General features: G+C 51.5%; 2 protein-coding genes across 4 annotated transcripts; both read right to left on the bottom strand.

The window, feature by feature from the left end:
* Positions 1-705: 705 nt before the first annotated feature.
* PBXIP1 (PBX homeobox interacting protein 1) lies at positions 706-15,083 on the bottom strand. Of its 3 annotated transcripts, none has more exons than XM_051993914.1 (11): positions 14,801-15,083; positions 8,116-8,203; positions 5,556-5,646; positions 5,214-5,284; positions 4,886-5,042; positions 4,294-4,527; positions 4,107-4,130; positions 3,695-3,762; positions 3,467-3,586; positions 1,843-3,062; positions 706-1,423 (listed from the first exon to the last, which is right to left on the bottom strand). In XM_051993914.1, exons 2-11 carry the CDS (start codon positions 8,167-8,169, stop codon positions 1,369-1,371), a joined length of 2,094 nt encoding a protein of 697 aa, XP_051849874.1. In that variant the 5' UTR covers positions 8,170-8,203; positions 14,801-15,083; the 3' UTR covers positions 706-1,368. The 3 variants fall into 3 exon arrangements, with proteins under 3 accessions (XP_051849874.1, XP_051849871.1, XP_051849873.1); XM_051993911.1 differs by lacking the exon at positions 14,801-15,083 and adding an exon at positions 13,758-13,780; XM_051993913.1 differs by lacking the exons at positions 4,107-4,130; positions 14,801-15,083 and adding an exon at positions 13,758-13,780.
* Positions 15,084-15,623: 540 nt separating this feature from the next.
* Positions 15,624-22,014, bottom strand: PYGO2 (pygopus family PHD finger 2). The gene is made up of 3 exons (XM_051993919.1): positions 21,300-22,014; positions 18,933-18,982; positions 15,624-18,452 (listed from the first exon to the last, which is right to left on the bottom strand). Exons 1-3 carry the CDS (start codon positions 21,400-21,402, stop codon positions 17,385-17,387), a joined length of 1,221 nt encoding a protein of 406 aa, XP_051849879.1. The 5' UTR covers positions 21,403-22,014; the 3' UTR covers positions 15,624-17,384.
* Positions 22,015-22,232: the final 218 nt, after the last annotated feature.

Below are 22,232 nucleotides of genomic sequence, written 5' to 3'. Positions count from 1 at the left end.
TTCAGCCATTAGCTGCCTCCCCAGCTGAGCTTCCCCTCAAAGCCCCCCTCCTCCGATCCTCACCCCCCCCCCAGGCTCTGGGCAATAGCAGCATCAGTCTCCTGACCTTTTGGCTCTTCTCTCCCCACCCCCATTCCAAGGAGCCAGACTCGGCTCCCCAGAAATGCCATTCTGCCTGAGCGGCTCCTTTGGAAGGTTTCCTAAGGGGAGAGTTAGGAGCCCCAAAAGTAGCAAGTGGGATCAGAGCTCAGGAAGGACTTCGTGAGGTCACCAAGGGAAAGTATAAGGACTCCCTTCCCTAAAGAGATTTAGAAATAGGACTGCCAGCTACATTTGGCGGAGAGACAGAGGATCATGGGACTTTTGGGTTCTTTGTCCATTACAAAATGTGACAAAATTGACAAAAATGTGAAGCCAGTGCGCCACCTAGTGCCCCTTTCACCCCCACCCCAATATCCAGAGATGGCGGGGAACCTGAGGAACAAGCTCTGGGGCTGGGCCAAGGGAGCAGCCCAGCTGGGTGGAAGGGAACTGTCAGGGATGATGGCTGGGCAGGGAGGTCGGGAGTAAGTGCTGGGCTTGGAGCCTCAACGCTGGGGATGAAGGTGAAGTATCTGGGAGCGGGGCTGGGACAGACGATCTCCACGACTCGGACCCACAGTGAGAGGGCCCCATCCCACCCCCCACCAAACAGCCACAGCCACCTTACCAACAAAGGCACTTTATTGAATTCAGTGTTGACCGAGTGTCCAAGTCAAAAGCCTGGAAGCAAGGGAGTGGGTCACCCAACTCTACACCTACAGACAAATCTAAGCGGGCCCCAGGCCCCCACAAGTGCATCCCACATGGAGCAAACAGAGCATGGCGGGGGCGGGAGGGGGAGTCTTCCCCAGCAGCCCCCGCACCTGGCACACACACACAGAAGGCCGTGGGGGGGGGGCACAAGCCTCTGGGCAGGACTGGCTCCCCCGTGGGGCCCTTGCCCTGCCCCCGCGCCCCACTTTGGCACATGTTGCTTGGGCCAGAGCCAGCCGGGTCTCCATGCAGGAACCCGAGGGGGGAGAGGCCCGACTGTACCCACACACATAAATAAGCATAAGCAGCGTCAGAGCACTTCCAAGCTAAAGTGGCAACTCCTGAGCAAGCTGGGGTCTGAGCTCTCAACCTACTCACTCCTGGCAGCGAAGGCGGAGCCGGTGCCAGGGGGAGGTGCGATGTTAATGCCCCCCGGGGTCGCAGACCTCCCCAAACACACCACACCCATGCAGTGACCGCTAAAAACCGAAGGAGGCCAGGCCCCCCCATCTCTCTGATGGCTGGGCGGAGCAGTGGGCAAACGCCGGGCACCGAGCCCCGCAGCCATCTTCCTCAGCCTTCCCGGTAGTTCCTGGGCCCCTTCTGATACTTGTCCTTCTTCCCAGACCTGCAGGGAGACACGGCAGGGACACGGGTGGGTTAATGTGAGTGCCGACCCCAGGACGCAGACCGACCCCAGTGAAACAAGCCCGAGGGTAAGCGGACAGAAAAGTGGCTCCTGGAGGCGGCCCAAAGACCCTCACACATGCACACAAAGGCCCAGGGCCCACCCCGTCTCCTTCCCTGGTGAAGGACTGCCGCCCGCCCCCAGCTCTGGTCTCCAGTCTGAAAGGCGGCAGCCACAGTGATGGGGAGGCCAGGGAGGAGAGCCAACTTTCAGTGGAGCCCGCTGGAGCCAAACCCCACACTAAGCCTTGAACCTTCTAACTCCTTAGTTCTTTAGTGAACCATTTCCTGGGCCAGCTCCAGCACACCCAACCCTGCCCCTCCCACAGCCCCGGACTTCTCCCCCCGGGGCTCCCAGACCTCTTCCTCAGCGCCTTGTCCCCCAAGAAATGGCCAAAGATGAAGTCCTCAAAGTCATCGACTTCATCGTCATCGCCCGTCTCTCTGACCGCGGCCTCCTCCAGGCTGTCCTCCATGGCCTCCACAAAGTCCGAGAAGCGAAGGCGGTCGTGGCGGAAGAGGCCGTCCTCACCGAAGTAGGAGGACAGGAAGGAGAGAGGCTCAGGAAGCCGCTGGCCCCAGGGCAGCCGGGCCAAGTACTTCTGCAGCAGCGCCGCCAGCTCCTGTTTCCGAACCGGGGGCAACTCCACCCCAAAGGTGTCGAGCCCTTCCTGGCGGGCGCACTCGGTGACGCCGGAGCAGCCCTGCGGCAGGCGGTACTTGTGGCTCAGCACCTTCCTCCAGGTCAGCTGGGGGTCCCGGGGGCCGGGGCCACTGCCCTTGGCCCCTTCCCTCGGTGCTGGGTGCTTCTGCCCCTCACTGCCTCGGGAGCCTCCCCAGCTCTTCCTGGGAAGCTCCTTCATCCCTTTCCACTCCCTACGGTCCTTGCCCCCGAACTCTGCAGGCCCTTGCTTCTCTTCCTTCCACTTCTCTGACCGCCCGTCTCCTTTGCCTTTGAAGCTCTTCTTTCTTTCACCACCATACTCCTCCTTCTTGTGCTTCCACTTCTCCGCCTTGTGGTCCCCGTGGCTGTCCTTCCACTTCTCCTTCTGACCGGACTCCCGGGGGCTCCTGAAGTGGGCTCCTCCTTGCTCCCAGGCCTCAGATGTGTTGGCCAGACCCCTGGAGGCCCGGCCCTCGCTGGGGCCCCAGCTCGCTGCCCTCTGCAGCTCCGCAGCCAGCCTCCGCCCCAACTCCGCCAGATCGGCTCGGTCCCCGTCCCCCAGCCCCGATTCATGAAGGCTCCTCTCCAGCTCCCTCTGCACTGAGCTCAGCAGCAGCCTCTGCTTCTCTAGCTCCTTGCACAGCGTCTGGGCCTCGGCCTCCAACCGCTGCTTCTGCTCCAGGAAGCCCTGGGGCTCTGCCGCTTCGGGGGTCTTCCCCGCACTCTGGCAGGTCCCATCCACCGTCTGCGAGTAGGTCTCCTCCAGCTCCCCCAGGCGGCTCCGGAGCTCCTGCATCTCCAATTCCAGCACCCGCTGGGAGGCTTCTCGCTGCTGCAGGGCCCCCCGCAGCCTCTCGTTCTCCTCCTCCAGGCCCGGGTGTCTGTGTAGCAAGTTCTGGAGCTCTTCCTTCTGAGCCTGGCAGGGAGGAAGAGGATGGGGAGAGAGCTGAACTACCAGTCATGGCCTAGGAAGCCCGCAGGGAGACAGGAATGTGGGAGGGGGCGGTAACCATGCCCCCCAAATGGCTGCTCTTTCACCTCCAATTCCCTCTAGAGAGAGAACTCTGCCATCACCAAAGCCCCAAAGGCCACACAGGGAAGCTCTCCTCTCGACTCGAATCGGAGAGTATCAGAACTGGAAGGGATCTCAGAGATAAATTAACCACCCAGCCCATTGCACAGATGAAATACTGAGGGCCACAGCAGGAGGCAGGGGGCTTACCCAAACTTTCAGTGATCCCCCAAGGCCAATGTTTTTCCCATTATTCATCATCATAAACAGTAGTGCCCTACCAGCTGACAAGCAGCCTGCTCTCCTACCTGCAACTGGGCCTGAAGGAGTCGGATGTCCTGATTCTCTTTGGCCAGCTTGTCCAGCAGGAGGCTCATGGACTGGAGGTTTGGGAGACTTTCGGCCTGTTGCTGCTGCCTCAGACCACCCTTGGGGACAGGAAGGCTGGGGTCACACACACATAACCAGAACCAGCCCCCACTGCACAGATATATACACATGGGAGTGAGCCCCAGACACAGAGACACGAACACCACCTGGATATCCTGAACGTCTTGAGACTCAGACTCTGGGGTCACTTCTGGTTCCAAGTTCTCTGCTGGCCCTGGCAAAGAAAGAGACAGAATGGGAAGCTGGCTCCTCACCACCTGCCCAAATCCTACAGAACAATGAAGAATCCCAAACTGTCTCAGTGCAATTTTATGGTACAGTCAGAGGGACACACACTTGTCCCCCTCCTTCCTCTCTCCCTTACCGCCCTCCTTCCTCTCAGATCTCTAAGATCCTGTAGCCCAGGAACTCTGATTAGGATTACCCTTAAACTTACTTTACATATTGGAAAAGACAGACAATCATTCATTCTCCCCTCCACCCCCAGCTCCCAGGCAGGCAGTCTGAGAACTAAAATATCAGCTACATAGACCGGAGCCAGGCCCCCCGCTCACTCACCAGCCTCAAGGTCAGAGAAACCACCTGGAGACAGAGGGAGGAGTCTGGGTGAGTCCCCTCGGGCAACAAGGTGGGGGAGAGGGGATAGGGAGAGGAAAAGCAGAATCAGGACACTGGTCAGAGAAAGGAGCGAGGTTTGGACAGGAGAGGGGGAGCAGGGGCTGGAGAGGGAGGACGGGGTGCTCACCGGAGAAGAAGAGGAAGCCGAGCCCCACGAGGACCAGAGCGCCAAGGAGACAAGTGTTCAGGGTGAGCCCGAGCTCCCCACTTCCTCCCTCGCTGCCGGCCTGCTCATGCACCCCCAAGGAGGCTGGAGGACGGAGCGGGTTGGACGCCCGGCCCCGACGTCTCCTCAGGCCCTCCACATCGAGGTCGTCCTCACTACTGGAACAGCTGAATCCTTCGCCAACCTCACCTAGAGCTGGGGAAAGGCAGAAGGGGAGACTCAGCAGTAAAGTCGCAAAGACACCAAGAAGGCGGAGACCGAGCGGCTGCAGTCCCCCCACTGGCCATGTTGGCCCCAGTGCTCACTAGCCATGCGACTCTGGGCTTCAACATGAAAATAAGAACGACCGCCCTGCCCATCGAGCAGGGTTGGCGTGAGGATCACATGTGAGAACCAGAAGATTTCCATGGGAGCCCAGGGGCCCGTACTCAGGGCTAGAAGCTATCCAGCAAGGGGAAATGGTGACCCGGCACTCTGGGGAAGGCTGGCGGGAGAGACGGAAGCATCAGGCAGGACAGGGCCGACAAAGGAGAGAGGGAGGCAGGCTCCTCACCTGCTTTAGGGGGCTGAGGGACAGTCTTTGGGTCCCTCTGATCCAGGATGTCTGATTCCAGCTCTGCCCCTTCTGTGGCCTCTGGCGGCTTCCCCTTTGTCTTTTCTTCCTCTGGACTTGGGAGGTCCAAGCTTTTCCCGCTGCTTTCCAGGGAAACCTGACACACGGTAAGAGCCCTGAGCGTGGCTTCTGCTCCTCGTCCCCCATTTTACAGAAGAGGAGATAGTCTAACGGTCACAATGAGTCAATTCAAAAGTGGAGACTTAAAAGCAAGCCTGCCAATCCCCAATGCTTTTAGCTGCCATCCCTTCCCCAGGGAGGGACCTACCTTGACATCTGTGACATCCTCTGAGAGGCCAGAATCAGGCTGGACAGGAGGCTTCTGGGGAACAGCAGGTGCTGGGGGAAGGGAGAGAGTTGGGAAGAAGGCTCAGAGAAACTGCTCCTCAGCCTCCTCCAGAAGAACTGGCCCCCTGTATGCCCAACAAGTCTCTCTGGCTCCAGTTTAGAGTGAGCAAAGGACAAGAACAAAGTGAACATGGAAATCAACTGATATAGAGGGTGGAGAGAGTAGGAGGCTGAAGTGACGAGCAGTAAAAGGAGGCATGGGAACTCTCTTCCAAGGGAATCCAGAAGCAGATCTGCTCCCCTCCCTCCCAAGGCTCTTTACCCTCTCCATCCACGGCTCCTGCATGTCCACCCGTTGAGGTCTGTGGAGCTGTCTCAGATTCTGGGCCCAGGGTCTCTACTGGCAAACAGCCCTGGAGGAAGAAGGATGCCATTTACTGCTGGTGAAAGCTGCTGCCTGCCCACCCTCTCCAGTGCTCCATCTGGGTACTTCGGGCTGGGGCTGAGCTTTAGCAGACCCATGACACAGTCCGTGACCCTCATCTTCTCTCTCTGCATCCTTTCCTTCAGCAAGCCTGTCCACTCCCTGCCCTATCGCCTCAGCTATAAGACCGCTACAACTCCCCTTTCTTCTCCAATGTGGTGGTGGTGTGGCAAGGACACCTGTGGCTCTCACATCAGCTCTGTCACGCTGGTACAAAATGAGGGAAGTTATTTCACAAGCTCTTTGGGATTCAGTTTCTTTAGCTGTAAAATGAGATGTCTAGACCAGATGACCTCTAAGGCCATTTCTGCACCTGACATATTCAAATTCACATTCGTTATTTCTGTAAAGAAAGCTGGTCCCAAAGCCAAGGAGGCCTCGGTTCATGGCCCACCACTGACAAGGACTGCAGCTGTCACCTAAAATAAGTCACTGCCTCTCACTCAGCCTCTTAGCCTGGACAGTTAAGAGAACGGGCCTCCTTCAGAGGCCAAGGGGATTTCCTTATTGGGGAGTTCCCTGTACTAATTAAATCATAAATAATTAAATCATTAGTCCCTCTCCCTCTCTCTGTATTTGAGCACATCCTCAGGTTTAAGATTCTTAAAGGTCAGAACCAAGTTTTAGTTCACTTCAGGAGCTACACTGCCTTGTGAAGAATCAATGTTAATTGAATTAAATGAAAACTTAGGCCCTCCACAGTCTGTTCCCAAACTACCATTCCAGCCTGATCTCTTACTCCTCCCTCCAGATGAACCCTCTACTCCAAACCCACAAATGAATGTGGTCACTATTTCTAAAAAATGTCATGTGTGTGGTGTATTCCTAGTTCTGTCCATTTGCTCATACTGTCCCAACTCATCCCTCTGAGATCCTTTAAGACCTAGCTCAAGCCCCACCTCCCAGAAGAACAGTCACCAGCCAGCTCAGCCCACTGTGTTCTCCGAGCCAAGGGGCAGTGTCTTAGAGCAAAGATCTTGCTGGATTTGGAATTCTAAAGAGTGGTTAAAAATACCACTTTGCCGTGTGACCACAAAGTCACTGACCTCTCTGAGCCTTCATTTCTACAAACAGGAAAATAATAACAACACTCTGGGGTCCATCCCACAGCTGTTATCTGGCTCAAATGAGATAATGGATAAAGTGCTTTAAAAACTTTTAAGATATCATATGAATGTCAATCACCAGTCTTTTCCTAAAATCTCATAGCCACTGTTTATACCTGTCATTCAGCCCTTATCATATAAGTGGCAGGATAGACCACCTGAAAGCATGAGACTCATGAAGTACTGTTAGTGCCACCAGAACACAGCATGGCAATTGTTACCAATTCCATAATTTATCTGGACACAGAACACACAGATTTCTGATCCTGTGGTCTACCGTAGAGAGACTCTGCTTCCAACTCACTCTATTCCATGCACCTTTTGTGAGGGCTGTTTGCTCTCTCTATTTAAATCCTGTCTCTCCCCTTAAGCTCTCAGAGGCAGGCAGGGCCCGTACCGTTTCTGAGGCCCTTTAGCCTCTGACTCACTGCTTTAGCTGGAGCATAGGTATTTAGGAGATGCTACAACTGCCGAGGCTCCATCCATACATCTGTCTTCTTTACTTCTACATTTCTGATGCAGTGTCTTGCACACAGTACTAAGTGTTTAGAATGCTGATTAATTCCCCTCTCCTCAATGAGTCTGCTCCTTCCTCTAACTCCCCTTATTTAATCATTCAGAAATATAGTCAACCCACCCTCTCTCTTTGCGACCTCATCTGTGGACCTCCTGCTTCTCACCCATTCTCCCAGTCATTCAAATCTACACAAGGTATCAGGGGAAAGAAAGGGTTCAGCACTCTGGACATCAGCTGCCTCCTCAGTATTGAGAGTGCTTTCCTGCTTCTCCCCCAAGGACTTCAGATTTCTTAAGGCTCCTCTTCCTTTTCCCTTCCACAATTCTTATTTTACTCTTCTATCTGAGCAACCTGTCCCATTATTTCCACTACATCTCCCTCATTCCTCACGGAAGGGATCATTCCAACCCCCCAGAGTTACCTTGTAACCTGCTCTCCTGACCCTATTTTGTACTAGACTTCTCAAGGAAGCCTTCTTAGACTAATGCCTCTGGCTCCACTCACCCTATCCACTTCCCAGTCTCAAGTACTAGTAACTAATCCTTCTGCCTGGCTACCTTTATCTGTCTATGGGCCTGGGTCTGCATCCTTGGGGGGCTGGAGGTCTCTCTCTATATATTGTCTCCATCAAACTGAAGCCTTGGTGGATAAGGACTCTTCAGCCAGTGAGGATACTCAGAACCAAGGAGGGAAGGGTCTGGGGAATCCCCACCCCCACCCGACCCAGTCACATTCGGGGTCTCTCATGACATTCCCAGCCTCTCCCCGGCCTCACCTCCGAGCCAGCAATCACCCAGCTATTATCCGACTCTGGGCTGGAAGACTCCATTCCTGGCCACCTGGAGGACCTCAGTAGACACCGCCTGCAGAGAAGAGGGCTTAGAAAGGGAAGCACCCTTAGGGACCACCTTGAGATGAAGGGAAGAAGACCTGGGGGGGGGGGGGGGGAGAGAGGGCCGCAGAATGCACTGTCCAGCACCAAGACCCTGCCCTACTTTGGGTTCTTCAAAGGCCAAAGCTACCAACTAGTGGGCAACATTTGACTTGCAAATGAGTATTTGCAAATGTCCACAAAAGAATATGCCTCTCCTGGGGATTGGCTGGCTGGCAGGAATGGGGAATGACCTTGAAACGACACAGAACTTCAGGGCAGGAAGAGATCTCAGGGACCATTCAGTTCAATTCTCCTTCATTTTTACAGTTGAAACTGTAGCCCAGGGAGGCTGGGGGAGTGAGTCACCGAAGGTCCCGCTCAGGGATAAGAGGCCTGGTTTCCTGTGTCCTGGTACTTTTCTCACTAAACCAATTTTCTCTCCTTATCTATGCTCCCAGCCTCTCCCTCACCAGAGTAACACAATTAGGAGAAGGCAACACGGTACAGCTGGGGGCCCTGAGTGCGAATCCTAATTCAGCTACTTAGCATTCTCTGGCTTGGACCTACCCTTCTATAAAGGGTGGGGAGCGACGTAAGGGACCTCCAAGATCCCTCCCTGCTCCACATCTCTGCAGCTGGTCCCCTCTACTTTCAGGCACACTCCCCCAGCAGGGAAAGCTCTCTTGCCTTTACCATGCTGCTCCCTCCTCCCACGCCCCCACTTTCCACCCTTCTCCCCTCCCAAATACGTAAGAACTACAGCCACTCCATCTTGTGGCTCAGTTCTAGAGTTAGCCCAGTCCCCTTCCTATTCAATTATGGACTAGTTCAACTTCGGTCTTGTGAAAAAAACTTTATTCAGTTGCGGAGATAGAGAGAAAATCTCACTGCATTGTTTAAACCAGCCCTGCCTAGCTCTCTCTGCCTGCCCCTTGAAGATCTTTAACTAAGGCCCAGCTTATGCTGACCAGAAGCCGGGTCAGATCCAAAGCCTGATGCGAGGAGTTTTCTCACAATTATACATCTCAAGAGACCCATGTGTCTTATCTGAAAACCAACCCCGTGCTGGTTAATCAGTTACTGGTTCCATGTTCTCGACGGAATACAGACACCTGGGGGGAGGGGACATCTCTTTTTTCTGATACCAGGGGGTTGCACCTTTTGGCCTTCCTTCTCCCAACTCAGAAAGCCCCCAACCCTTCCTCCAGTTAGAATCAGATGACCTAATTATATATCCTACTTTGTATCCTGCATATTGTTATCTTTGAATGCATAAAACTGTCTTCCTCTGTATAGGAGGTCCCAGCTGAGGAGGTCTGCTGCCGATTAGCAAATGGCAAACAGTGCTAAAAAATCGATTGTCTGGAAGTTCCAACCTCTTCCTCAGTTATTTCATTTTTCACCTTCCCCAGCCATCACAGACCTAAACTTCATCCAGATTCCTCTGGCTAGTCACTTCCTCAATCCTCAATCTTGAAGCCTTGGGGGAATGTGTCTTTCCTGGATCTCTCACTCTTCCAAGCTCCAGCTTTCTAATTTCATAGCATTCCCCTTCCCCCAAAGGGCTGGATTTGTAGACAAGAGAGGAGAATTCAAATCCAAGCATGGCACAAACTGAGTGGACTCGGGGCAAATGAATTTACCTCTACGAACTTCAGTTTCCTTAACTGGTAAAGTGGGTATCATGAGAAAAGTGCTCTAAAAACCATAAGATGCTAAATCAATGGGGGCTAATATTCAGTGGCTCCTTATTATTCATTACTTTCTTGGCAGAGATAATGGAGTAGTTGGCCATTTCCTTCTCTAGTTCATTTTACAAATGAGGAACTGAGGCAAATGACAGGCTAAGGGGCTTGCCCACTGTGACAGAGGCTGCCTTTGAACTCAGCTCTGCCTGACAAAGTAGTTTTGTGTCTTAAGCAAGATTTGAAAACTGTACTCCTTTTAGGCTATTATTTATCAGATTTGAACTTTTACAATAAAACATGCCGCTTGCAGTCACTTATCACTCAAATGGAAAAGATCTTAGATATCACCTAAGCCAGGAACCCCTTTTTTACAAATGAGGAAATTGAGGCCCTGGGGCAATCTGCCTAAGATCTTAGAGAAAGAAAAGAGACAAAGATCATACAACTTCTTATCTCAAAATAAGTACCTGCAGGGAAAAGCAGGGACACAGGGCAGTGGCTGTTCTATTAAAGCTTCCTGAAACTATAATAGGAGAGGCTAAAACTAACCACCACCATCCACCCACTCACCCCCAAGAATGATTTCACTATGAAGAAACTTTAGACTAAATGGAACAAAGGAACAGCAATTTCACCTTTAAAAGCAATAAATGATTTCAATCCCACTGCTCCATGTCTAAGCAGGTTTAGGGCCTTCATGGGGACAGAGGATGGTTGCTAGAATTTCTCAAAATTCAATCCAGATTTTTTAAACTCCTACAGATTTCTCTTCAGCTCCGGTGCCGATCTTTCTCTTTTCTCTTCTCACTCCTCCTCAATCCTTGCTTAGCCAATTATATCCTTTTTCATGCATTTTCAATCTCTCCCCTACCACTGGCTCTTTCCCATGGTGCCTACTAGGTTCCCCCCAATCCTACAAAAGGCTTTGTTTAATCTTTCAAATCCATCTAGCTATGTCATTTCTTTCTGACATACCACCCCTTCTCTGCCAGAATTCTTGAAAAACCTGAAGTTTCTACTGCCTCACCACATCCAGCTCCACTTAAAACTCCTCTCTCAGGTCACCAGGTACCTTATCACTTTTCAGGCCACATCCTTCTTGACCTCTCTGCAAACTATCTCTCCTTGCTTCTGCTTCAGACATTCCACCCTTCTGTTTTCTTCCCAACTTCCTCACTATTCCAATTCCACAAAGTTCCAGTCTTCATACCTACCCTTCATGGGGGGTGATCACTAACATTCAGTCCCCAGCCCTGTACTCTTTTTTTCTCTACTGAGACTCCTAATCTCATTTGTAACCATGGTTTTGGCTATCACCCATGTACACACTCCCATATCTCTCCTCTGCTATCCCCAAGTTACCTTGAAGCTCCAGTAGCTGATCAACAGACCTATCAATCAACTAGTATTTAAGTGCTCCTCTGCTTGAGGTACAATCTTCCTATGCTCCTGTACTCTCATTATCCTGGTCATCCTCTCTTGGACATCCACACTCTAATGTGTCATGATCCTTCTTCAATACAGCACCAGAAATAAATACTGTGGTTCCGTCAGGCAGAGCACAACAGGACTATCCAAAGCCTTGTCTGAATACTACTGTTGCCATTAATTCAGCCTAAATTCAAGATGGGAAGCCGGGTGGCACAGTGGATAGAACACTGGGCCCAGAGTCAGGAAGACCAGAGCTCAAATCCAGCCTCACATACTTAACAGCTGTGTGACCCTAGGCAGGTCATTTAACCTTGTTTGCCTCAGTTTCCTCCTCTGTAAAATGAGCTGAAGAAAGAAATGGTAAACCGCTCCAGTATCTTTGCCAAGAAAACCCCAAATGGTGTCACAAAGAGTAGAACACAATTGAATAAGAACCACAAATTCAGGTCAGATTTTTTTTCCTGCCATATTATACTGTTGACTCATGTTGAGTTAATAATAGTCTTGTACAATAATATTTGTAAACTGCTTAGGATAGAGCCTGGCACTGGGATGGAGGCTCTATGATGCTTATTCCCTTTCTTTCTTCTTGTTTTTCCCCTAAAATTCCGAGTTCATTTTCATACTAATTGTTGGTAAGGCCAAATTCTGTCATGGTATACTTATGTAGCTGATTTTTTTTTCTTTTTAACACAGGTGAGACTTAATATTTATTTACAAATTCTACCATCATAGATTTTGCCTATCTTTCTAGTCTGTCCCAAATCATTTGGATACCAATTCTATCATCTGTATACTATTGACGTCGTTAGGGTTCAGCACAAATGCTGAGACTGACGTTCAGGTACCATATATTAGGGTTTGGTCATGTGAAGAATTCACAATGGTCATTCTTTCTGGCAAAAGGTAGGCTTATTTAAGAGGAAACGTGACAGACCAAATGTAGGGATACAACAGACAGAAGGAGTGGTAAATATGAAATGGAATTGGGAGAGCAATGGGGTTACCAAAGAAAGAAGTTCCTTCCTTCCTTCCTGGCAACTGGAGTGAAATGACTTGTCCAGGGTCACACAACTAGGAAGTGTTCCGTGTTAATCCATTCATTTTCATGTCACCTCCCTGATGTCATGGTTCTCTTCGGGAGAAGGACAAACCAACTACAATGACTGACTGGCAGGTTAAATCTATAAGGTGATTTAGAACCCTAAAAGAGCTAGTTTGTTATAAGGAGAAAGACATCATGAGGCATGGGAGAGGGCAGGCTAACCCCAAAAGGGAGTCAGCAAAGATGGTACGGACCACAGACTTATAGGGGAAATTTAACCTCAGGACTTTGATATAACTTGGATTTCTGACAGGACAGAGCAAAATGGGGCTACTCACCACAGAGGGTGGGACTATAAAATTGAACTTATCTACATCAATGCCCTTTCCTGCTCATTTCAAGGAGCAATCTTATCAGTACTTCAGTTTTTCTCTGCCAAGCCTTCAAGATCTCATCACTATCACTTCTCAACTCTTCATCTGGAAGCTTGATGGAACATTTCATTTATGCTATTGTTCAAGTCACTGTTAAAAATGTTAAAAACATATGCACAAGAATGGATTGCTGGGGCACTCCACTGGAGCCCACCTTCCAAATCTCAGTCTTCCATGTCCATAACTCAGGTTGTAACTTTGCCTCTTCTCTTCCCTCCCATAAATCCTAGAAACCCTTCCTTCACCAAGTCTGTGTAGGAAGTAATACAAATTCTAAATTGAACTCTTTAGGCCCTTTTTTCCCTTCCACCATGAAGATGCTAATGTAATGCTCTTTATGCTCCCAGCGCCACCACCCTTTTCCATCTCTGTCCACCTCCTGAAATCCTACTCATTCTTTAAGTCCAGCTCAAATGCCATCTCTTCCACCAAGTCTTCTCTAATTCCTCTTTTTCCTCTCTCCCTCCTCCCCAGATTTCACACCACAATTTACACAAGTACCATATTATGAAATAATACAAGTTATATGTCCTATGCCTATGGAAAGCAGGGACTTCATCTGAACTTTTATCTCTCTCCAGAACCAGTGTTTTGCTCACTACACGGGTTAGTGGTGTAGTGTGTGGTAAACATTTTGCAAATCCCTAATCTCTTTCTTCCACCTCCCAGCTCTCTCTTTTATATCTGCAAGCCAGCTGCTACAGGCCTCTTAGTTACTAGGTAAGATTGTTGACAGGCAGTAACAGGAAGGAAGTGAAAGCCACTGGTAAAGTCTCTGTTTACCCCTCATTCTGGTACAGCATGCTCAAGTCCCCCAGCGATGACTTCCATGGTAACCAAGGTGATGTCAGGCCCACTGTCACCATGGGGATGAGGACTAGTATTTAGGTCATCAAAACATTCTCTCCCACCCTGGGGAGACCCAGCCAAGAAAAGGGCTCATACCCAAGCATCCTGGGTTCCCAGGACCCGGCACATCTTGCATCAGCCTTCTGGGATCCCTAGGGTTCTCCGTTCTGTACCAGCATCCAGAGAAAAATCCCACTCCCATTTTGGGTCTGTTTCTTCATCTGTAAAATTTCTAAGATCTCCAAGAATTCTACACTCTAAGTTCCTTCTGCTAACTTCTGAGGCAGCACGATAAAAGCCCCCGGTTTGAAGTTGGAAAGTTTGTATCCAAATGCACACTTAATAGCTATGGAAAAATTACTTCCAAGACTCAGTTTTTTCATCTGTAAAATGGGGATAAAAATACTTTGTTGTGCCTTCGCCACTGGGTTAGGGTGAGGAAGAAATGAAATGAGCTCTGCAAACTTTAAAGTGCTATGTGTCAACTGTAAGCATAATTAAACCTCTATTCCTCCCTAATTGACAGGAATATCTATTTTCTTCCTCCCTTCTGACTCAGACAATAGCGGATGATCTTGCTCTCTCCACTCCCACCCCACCCTTTAAAGATCTGCAAAGTGTTTTACAACTATTGTCTGTAAGGGACAGGATTACACCCACTTTACAAACGGGGAAACTGAGGGAGAGATCAGCGAAGTGACTTGCCCAGGCGGGATCACACGGCTAAGTGTCTGCGGCAGGCCTCGAACTCAGGTCTTCCGCAGTACGGCTCACCGACCCTCCACCTGCCCCGTCTCTTTGGGAAGGGGCGGTGGAAGCCATGAGCCCTGCTTGCCTCTCTAACCGCCCTCCTCCGACCAAACACCTAACAGACCGTTTCCGGACGAAGGGAGAGACGGGGACGGCTCTCCCCGCCGCGGCGGACGGGGTCGGACGGCTTCACCTGTAGCCTCCGTCAATCTCTCCGTCCCCGGGTCTTCGGGCCAGGCCGGCCGCATTCTCTCCACTCCGCCCACGGGGAAGACCACCGTGCGAGGGTGGTGGATCTTGAGTAGAACCCGCCCCTCCAGACCTGCCAGCGGATGCCCCCGGGCTCCCCACTCTTTCCCACCCCTCGCCCCCCACTCTGGGGACGTTACCTGAGCTAGCTCCGGGGTGGGCTCGGTCTTCGACTGAACTTGCTCCCGGATCCCCGAGTTTCCGACCTCTCGTGGAGGAAGGGACACGTGACACCACAAAGACCAATAGGGAAGCGGCTCCCTCGCCAGGGGGAAAAACTTTGCACCAATGGGAAAGGGGGGTGAGGCGGCTGGGCCATAGAGACTCAGGCTGCGGCGGGAAGGAAGGTCGAGAGCGGACCTCGAGCACCTCTCTCAGCCGCAGCCCCAGCCCCAGCCCCGGCCCCGGCCCCGGCCCGCGTCAGTTAGTTCGGACAGGGGCCTCGGGGCTTGCAGACGATAGCCTTCCGGGCCCAAGCCCCGAGCCAGCGCCCTAAGATTGATCTGTTCGGGATGGACAGGGGCAGCTGCGGCCAGATAGGTAGCGCTCCGCCCCTCCCTTCCCCCTCTCGGCGCTGCAGAACCGAATCTCTCCCTTCGCCTCCGGGGCCTCGGCATCAAAGCCTTGGCTCGAGGCCCAGCCCCGGAACTAGCCCAGAAAGGAAACTCGCAGTCCATTTCTCACGACCTGGACGGGCGGGGACGGGGCAGGCTTCTGGCGTCTCCCCTGCCCCTTGGGAGCCCCCTCTAACCAGGCTTTCACTCGCTCAGCCAGGCTGGTGCAGGCAGTTCCCAGCTCCCGGGAGAGACCCCGAGGCAGTGTGAGAAATCAGTCGCCCCACATTGTTCCCCAACAAGAAGGTGGAGTGAGCGAGCACATGGATATCGGAGCCCTCAGAGAAGTTAAGTGTTAATAGAGGCAGCCCACCCGCTATTCTCCCAAACACAAGTCAGGTATCCAACATGGTTTTTCAAGTCACTTTATAAATCCAACCATACAAAAAGACCAAAGGCCCCCACCAATGCCAATCCATCTCGGCCCCCTTTACCCTACTCTTAGTAGATAGAGGGAGTAGCTCTTTACAAAACAGGGAAAGAAGAAAACAGGGCAGGGGAGGAATGCACAAAAATAGCAATAGATAATAGGGACATCAGAGGCAAACCAAAACAACACAAAATTTAATGTGTGGTTGTCTATCCGTGCTCAGTTACTTTTCATGTTTGTTTTTTTTTATTCCCCCCACCCAGGGAAAAAGGGATGGGAACACTGGTCCACTCTGTTCAGGAATTAAGAGCTTTGAGCATTAGCAAAAAAACCAGACAAGAAACTGAGATGCCCAGTCCCCTTGCCTTGGAATTATCTCATCCAAGTGCTCTGGAACAGGGAAAGCTGCTAGGGTGCAGGGGAAAAAATGTACCTTGGCCCTTTTCCATTCTTCCCTCCTCAGCTAAAGGAGTACTGACAGCTAGAGGCTGCTGATTCCTTCCAGATGACTAAATCTCACCCCCAATCACTAAGGGGGAGCTGAGCTGCAAGCTGAGGGTTTCATCTGGGTGGGAAAAGGGCAAGTAGGATACCCACGTAACTCAGAAGCAGCAGGGGCTAAGCAGAGAGGCCCCATGCTGAGCAGCCAACCATCTCCATCAGCCAAGTGGTTTTATCAGAAGATTCAGATTTTAAATTGCTGGATCACTTAAGCCTTGGGAAATCCTGGGGAAAAATATGAAAATATCCAATTCTTTCCTCCTCCTATAAGGATCCCAGGATGGGGAGCAACCCTGCCCCCTCCAAAGGGGTAAGACATAACTTTCACTTTTATCCTTTATTTATAAGAACACCTGAAATAAATGACTGAGAAAATTGTTGGGATTTCTACTCTTTTCTTCAGCTCTCAGTATAGCAGACACAGGTGCTATAGATAAAAAGGGCAGATTTGAGAAAAATGATTAATGTCTATGAGATGTACAAAATGTCAGGGGTGAGGAAGCATGACATGGACCAGATGAAAAGACTGGAACTAGGGAGGGAGGGACCTGTGACTTTGGTATGAGGAGGGAACAAGCTCAAGAACACCATCTTTCACCTTGCTGTCACCAAAATCTCCAGGAATCTGCTGTGGTTCAGACCTTCATCTAGTTTCCTCAAAGCCTTTTGGTTCCAGAGGAGGGAGGCCAGTGGGAAGGGAATAGTTAGAAAAAAAATGGATGACCCCTACCAACTGGTTCCATTCATTGGTTAATACTGTCTTCTGCACTGGGCTAAAACCCCATGGGAGACCACTGAAGGAATGGGGAAAAACCCTGACAACTACCTCTGGGCAGAGGGGGAAAAACATTCAGGAGTTTATCCCTCAGAGTGAGACTGGGTAGGAGTGTTAGGCAGATACTATAAGGCATCTGGCATCAGTAAAGAAATGCAGCCCCTAACCAATAATGTCCACTCAATATCCTACCCCTCTAGCCTTTCCTCTTTAAGACACGCTAGACAATCAGAGAATGGCACTGTTCAACGAGGCTCCCAGGGGACTCTTTCTTAGCCCTTCAGGCACAGGTTTCAAAAAGAGAAAGATCTAGGAATTCCCTTGCTCAGTAAATCCCTTCTCTCAGCCCCAGGAGTCACTATACTTCCTCCCAGCCCGAGTGGAGAGCCGGGACCAAGAGCCACGAGAGGAAAGGTCCATGGTCTTCCAGGAGATCGCCTGGTCCCACGCTGCCTCTGTCCACGTCACCCATCATTGGCAGCCACTAGTTGCCCCATGCCTTCTCGGATGTAGACCGACTGGATCTCCTTGGTCTTGAGGCAGAAATCACAGGCCCAGACGGCCGAAGCTTCGGTGGTCAGCAGCCCATAGGCATTCTCTGTCATGCCAGTACATTCTCGATGGAACCACTTCTGACATGACGCCTCACACAAAATGGCGTCCTGGTCATCATTCACTTCGCTCCGGCATGCCCCACATGGGTACACCAAGCCCGGAGGGGGCTGGTGCCCTGATGCCCCACCTGTCTTACTGGGAGGTGCCAGGCTGTTGGCATCTGGGGTGCCCCCACCCCGACCACCACTGTTCTGGGGAAAACTGGGCTGATTGCCGTTGACAGCAGCAGCAGGTGAGCCCGAATGAGGCTCCTGGGGGAAGGCAGTTGCTGCAGGAGGATTTAGGGGCTTCCCTCCATCCTCTCCTCCAGGACCAGGGAAACCAGGATCAGGACCAGGGAAGGGGCTCGTGTTAGGAGGCAGACTTGGGAGCCCTTGACCAGGTCGCTGAAGAGGTGAGGGCCCAAAGGGAGCACCTGGCTGGGCAAATCGTTGGGGAAGGGAGGGAGGGCCCAGCTCCCCTCTGGGTGGCTGCCCCATAGTAGGTGAAATCATGGGTCCAAACCCTCCCACAGGGCCTGGCATCATTTGTCCCCCAGGAGGGCTAAAGTTCTGGCCCAAGGGCTGGTTAAAGGGCTGGCTGGAGAAGTTCATGTTACCTGGAGGTGGGTACCCAGGGCCCTGAGGGGGCATATTGAAGGCAGGGCCCATTGGATTGGGAGGAAAAGGAGGAGGCTGTCTTCGGAGTGGTTGAGGCCCACCTCCACCTCCACCACCATAGCCTGGGGGCACCTGGCCTGCCATGCCCCCTTGCACACGAAATCCACCAAAGGGCACAGGGCTGCCAAGGAAAGGAGGAGCTGCCCCCCCAACTTTGGGGGCCCCAAAGTCATCCTCAAATGGGTTGGATGCCACCAGGTGATCCACCATGGGAGTTGGGGGTGGTGCAAACTCCGTCAGGTGTGAGTATGCAGGACCCTGGGAAGGGGAAGGACAAAAAAGGGAAGGGGAGGCATTACAGGCGAAGGAACACAGGAAAACAAAGACCTGGAGAACAGGGAGGGAGATCCAAAATATAGTTCCCTTACAATAGAAGGGAACAATAAAGGAAATTTGGTAGCTAGGGAATGATTGTGGATGTTGCTAGCTACAAAAAGAAACTTCTGTCAAACCCAGTCTCTTGGCTTACTAATACCACAGGATTTAGAGTGGGAAGGGGACCCCTGATAAAATCAAACTCAACCTGTTTCAGAATAAGCCTGAAGGGATAGTGAATAGATCAAAAAGAGATCCATAAAATGGCACCAACAGGAACTCCTTCTCTTCCTATACCCAGGCCAAGAAATAGATGGGAATAAAGCTTTCAAGCAGGATAGGCCTGCAAGAACCAGGATCGTGGTATCTATCTTTAAGGCTAATGAAAAAAGACCACCACTCCACCTAATATACAACATTCACCTGAGTATTTGACTTGCGCCGTTTCTTTTCTGGGCTCTTCATTTGCAGACCTGGAAAGAAAGAATGGTTGAGGAGGATGTCTCCAAGAAATGGGCAATCTAGGCTTCCCAAACCCCATTCCCCAAAGCCATGCCCTGAGTCAAATCTCTAAGCCTCTTCCTTCAATGCTGTCAGGTCTCCATATTGTTTCCAACCCAAGGCTTGCTCTTCTCCTACCTCCCATTCAACCTGGAATCCCAGGATGAAGAATGCAAAGGGAGAAGGATAAAGAGGAGCAACATTCCAGGCTTAGTCTGGGATTTAAAGGAGTGTTTCAGAGCTTCCGTCTAGGACTCCCTCAATTGCTAACTCTTCCCCGCCAGATGCTCACTAAATAATTCAGGCCTAAGTCTCTATAATTTAAGATATAGCTAGAGTTCTCTAGGAGTCTGGCATGCATTTCAAATTGGCCCCAATCAAGGGCCCCCCTCAATTTTAGAAGTAGGTTGACTCCAATGACCTTAGAAGCCCTGCTGAATCCTTGGCCAGCCCCATCCTCTCAATTCCCCCAATGTACAAAGTAGAATCTCCTATAAATCCAGATGTCTTTGTCTCTACTGACTGTCCTGTCCCCTTAACTCCCCCTAAAATATTCTACCTCTTTCTTTTATTTTCATGGGTCAAAAAATATGAACAGGCAATTTTCAGAAGAAATCCAAGCTAGCTATAGTCATATGAAAAATGCTTTAAATAACTATTGATTAGAGAAATACAAACTGAAAACTCTTGAGCGTCAGATTGGTAAACACAATGGAAAAGGAACATGACAAAGGCTGGAGGGAATATGGAAAAGGGATACTAATAAACTGTGGGATTGTGAAGCAATCTTGGAGAACAATTCAGACATGCCCAAAGGGCTAAAAAACTATGCAAACTACAACCTGCATAATACCACTACTAAGTCTATATCCTAAAGAGACCAAAGAAGGATCTATAAAAATATTTATAGCGCTCTTTTTGTGATGGCAATGAACTGGAATCTGAGGGGACACCCATCAGTTGGTAAATGGCCAAATTGTCTGTTATGGTATGCTATAGGGCTGCAAAAGGTAAAAAGGGATGTTTCAGAAAATCCTAGAAAGACTTATATGAATTGATACAAAGAGAAGTGAACAGAAGCAGGAGAATATCGGACACAGTAGCAATATTGTAAGGATGATCAGTGTGAAAGATCTAGCTTCTAGAATCAAGACCGTGATCCAAAGGATCCATGGTGAAAAATACAATCCACCTCTAGAGAGCTGATTAATTCTGAGGGTCGATTGAAATATCCTTTTTTAACTTTATTTTCCTTACTTTTTTTCTCCCCTCAACATAGCTAATGTGGAAATATGTTTTGCATGACTTCATATGGGTATCGAATTTCCTCTGCCTTCTCAATGGTTGGGGGAGGGACTGGAAGGAGGAAGAGAACCAGAACTGAAAATTTAAAAAAAAGAAAAAAGACTGAGCTCAAAGCCTACCATCTTTAGGAGGCCTTTCCTGGTTCCTTCAGCTACTAATGCCTCACCTTTTAGATCTCCTCCCACCTACTGTGTGTACATAACCAATAGATTACAATACTGTTTCCTCCAATAGGATATTAGCCGTGTTTTCCCCCCTTTTTTTGTATCTCCAGTGGTTAGCCAAGTCCCTGGCATATAGGTAGGGGCTCATTGACGGCCATCCCTCAAACGCTACAAATCCTTTCCCGTGATCTCTCCCCTCCCGACTTCAAAGGCCCGCAGAATGTGGGAATTCCAAGGGGCACGAGTCGTTGTAAACGCGATCTCCTCTCAGTCTGGGCAACCCTCAACCTCCCTTAATTTAAAAGCCTGTAAGTCCCTCACCGCCAACTCCTCAGCCGGGAGCCGGTAATTCCCACCCTAATCCTTAGACCCAAATTACAGCTCACAGCTCTGCCCTGAAAAAACTCCCCAACCGAAGCTCTGGGGGGCTGGTGTCTCACACACTTCGACCAGGAGGAGCCTCAGCTCCCTCAGCTTGAGACCATAGCCTAAGAGTCGCAGAACTCTCAGCCTGGACTACCCACCTAACTTTAAACTCCGCGGTCTAAGACCCCCACCCCCACCCCCGCTCCGATCCTGCAACCCTCAGCCTAAGACTCCCCACCCCCGCTCCCAGCTCCTCTCCCTGGGACCCCTCGGACTCTTCAAACCCTCTGCCTAAGACCCCCACCACCCTCCCCTCTCAGGTCCCTGAAATCCTTCTTATTGCTCTAAGCCTCTGCCTAAGAGCCTGAACCCGGAACGCCAGCCCGGACTCCTCCGTCTGAGCCCCCCCTCTTCTCACAAGCTCCAGCCCTAGCCCCTCCGCCCCCGCTCTCACCGGCTTTGCCCTGCTTTCTCCCGGTGCTGGGCGGCGCTGGCGGCGCGGCGGGGCCGCCTCCTCCCTCCAGCTTGTCAGGGGGGGGCGGCGCCGCGGTGGCCATGGGGCGGGGGCGCGGGTCAGCGGCGACGGCGGCGGCGGCCGCCCGGACGGCGGCGGGGGGGCGAAGAGCCCCCGGCCTGCACCATTTCCCAGAGGGGGGGATCAGGGCCAGCGCAGGCCCCTGGGCGGTACCATCCTGGGCAGCACGGAGGAGGGAGCGAGCGCCAGAGCGGATAGGGAGCTCCTTCCCGACTCACCCGCCCGCCCGCCCGCCGCCAGAACCGGAACCGGAACTCGACTGGGGCTCCACCACTCCAACTCCGTGGGGAGGGGAGAAAAAGATATGCAGGCGGAAACAAGGACTCTACCATCAGCCCAGAGGCCCGGGAGACGGGGACTCCAGGGGGAAGGTCCAGCCAGGCCTGAGCATATCACAGCGCACTCGTTCTCCAGCAGATTCCTGTCCTGGAAGGGGCAGAGCCAGCCAACTTGGTGCCCAGGGCATGCGCCCTCGAATACCCACCCATCTGCCCCTCCTAGTGATGCCGCCGCCAGACACACATATAGGCCTGTCATACTTACACCCATCCACCCCCAGTGATACTCCCCTCAGACACACTTACAGGCCTCACTATCACACTCAACCATCCACCCCATGCTACCCCCCCCCCCTCACAGAGCTGTCACTCACCCAGCTCTCCTTACCCTGGACACCTCCCCTCCCCACAATGATACACCAGACACATGTACAGCCCTGTCACTCACCCACCCTTCCTGCAGGGATACTATGCCCAAACACACATACAACCACGTCATGCTGACACACCACTGTCAGTTATACCGAGATACATATGCCTCCTAGGTCATGCCCAGATACATATCACTCATACT

Source organism: Antechinus flavipes, chromosome 4 (assembly GCF_016432865.1).
Source record: "Antechinus flavipes isolate AdamAnt ecotype Samford, QLD, Australia chromosome 4, AdamAnt_v2, whole genome shotgun sequence".
NCBI classification, from domain to species: domain Eukaryota; kingdom Metazoa; phylum Chordata; class Mammalia; order Dasyuromorphia; family Dasyuridae; genus Antechinus; species Antechinus flavipes.
This window is presented reverse-complemented; position numbering and strand designations above follow the sequence as displayed.

Coding starts and splice junctions, on each gene's coding strand:
- PYGO2 (XM_051993919.1), bottom strand. CDS start 21,402: ATGGCCACCGCGGCGCCGCCCCCCCCTGACAAGCTGGAGGGAGGAGGC. Junction 18,983..21,299: donor GAGAAAGCAGGGCAAAGCCG/GTGAGAGCGGGG, acceptor CTTTCTTTCCAG/GTCTGCAAATGAAGAGCCCA. Junction 18,453..18,932: donor GGCGCAAGTCAAATACTCAG/GTGAATGTTGTA, acceptor TCCCCTTCCCAG/GGTCCTGCATACTCACACCT.
- PBXIP1 (XM_051993911.1), bottom strand. Junction 4,131..4,293: donor CGGCTTCCTCTTCTTCTCCG/GTGAGCACCCCG, acceptor CTCTGTCTCCAG/GTGGTTTCTCTGACCTTGAG. Junction 3,063..3,466: donor TCCTTCAGGCCCAGTTGCAG/GTAGGAGAGCAG, acceptor CCTCCCTGCCAG/GCTCAGAAGGAAGAGCTCCA.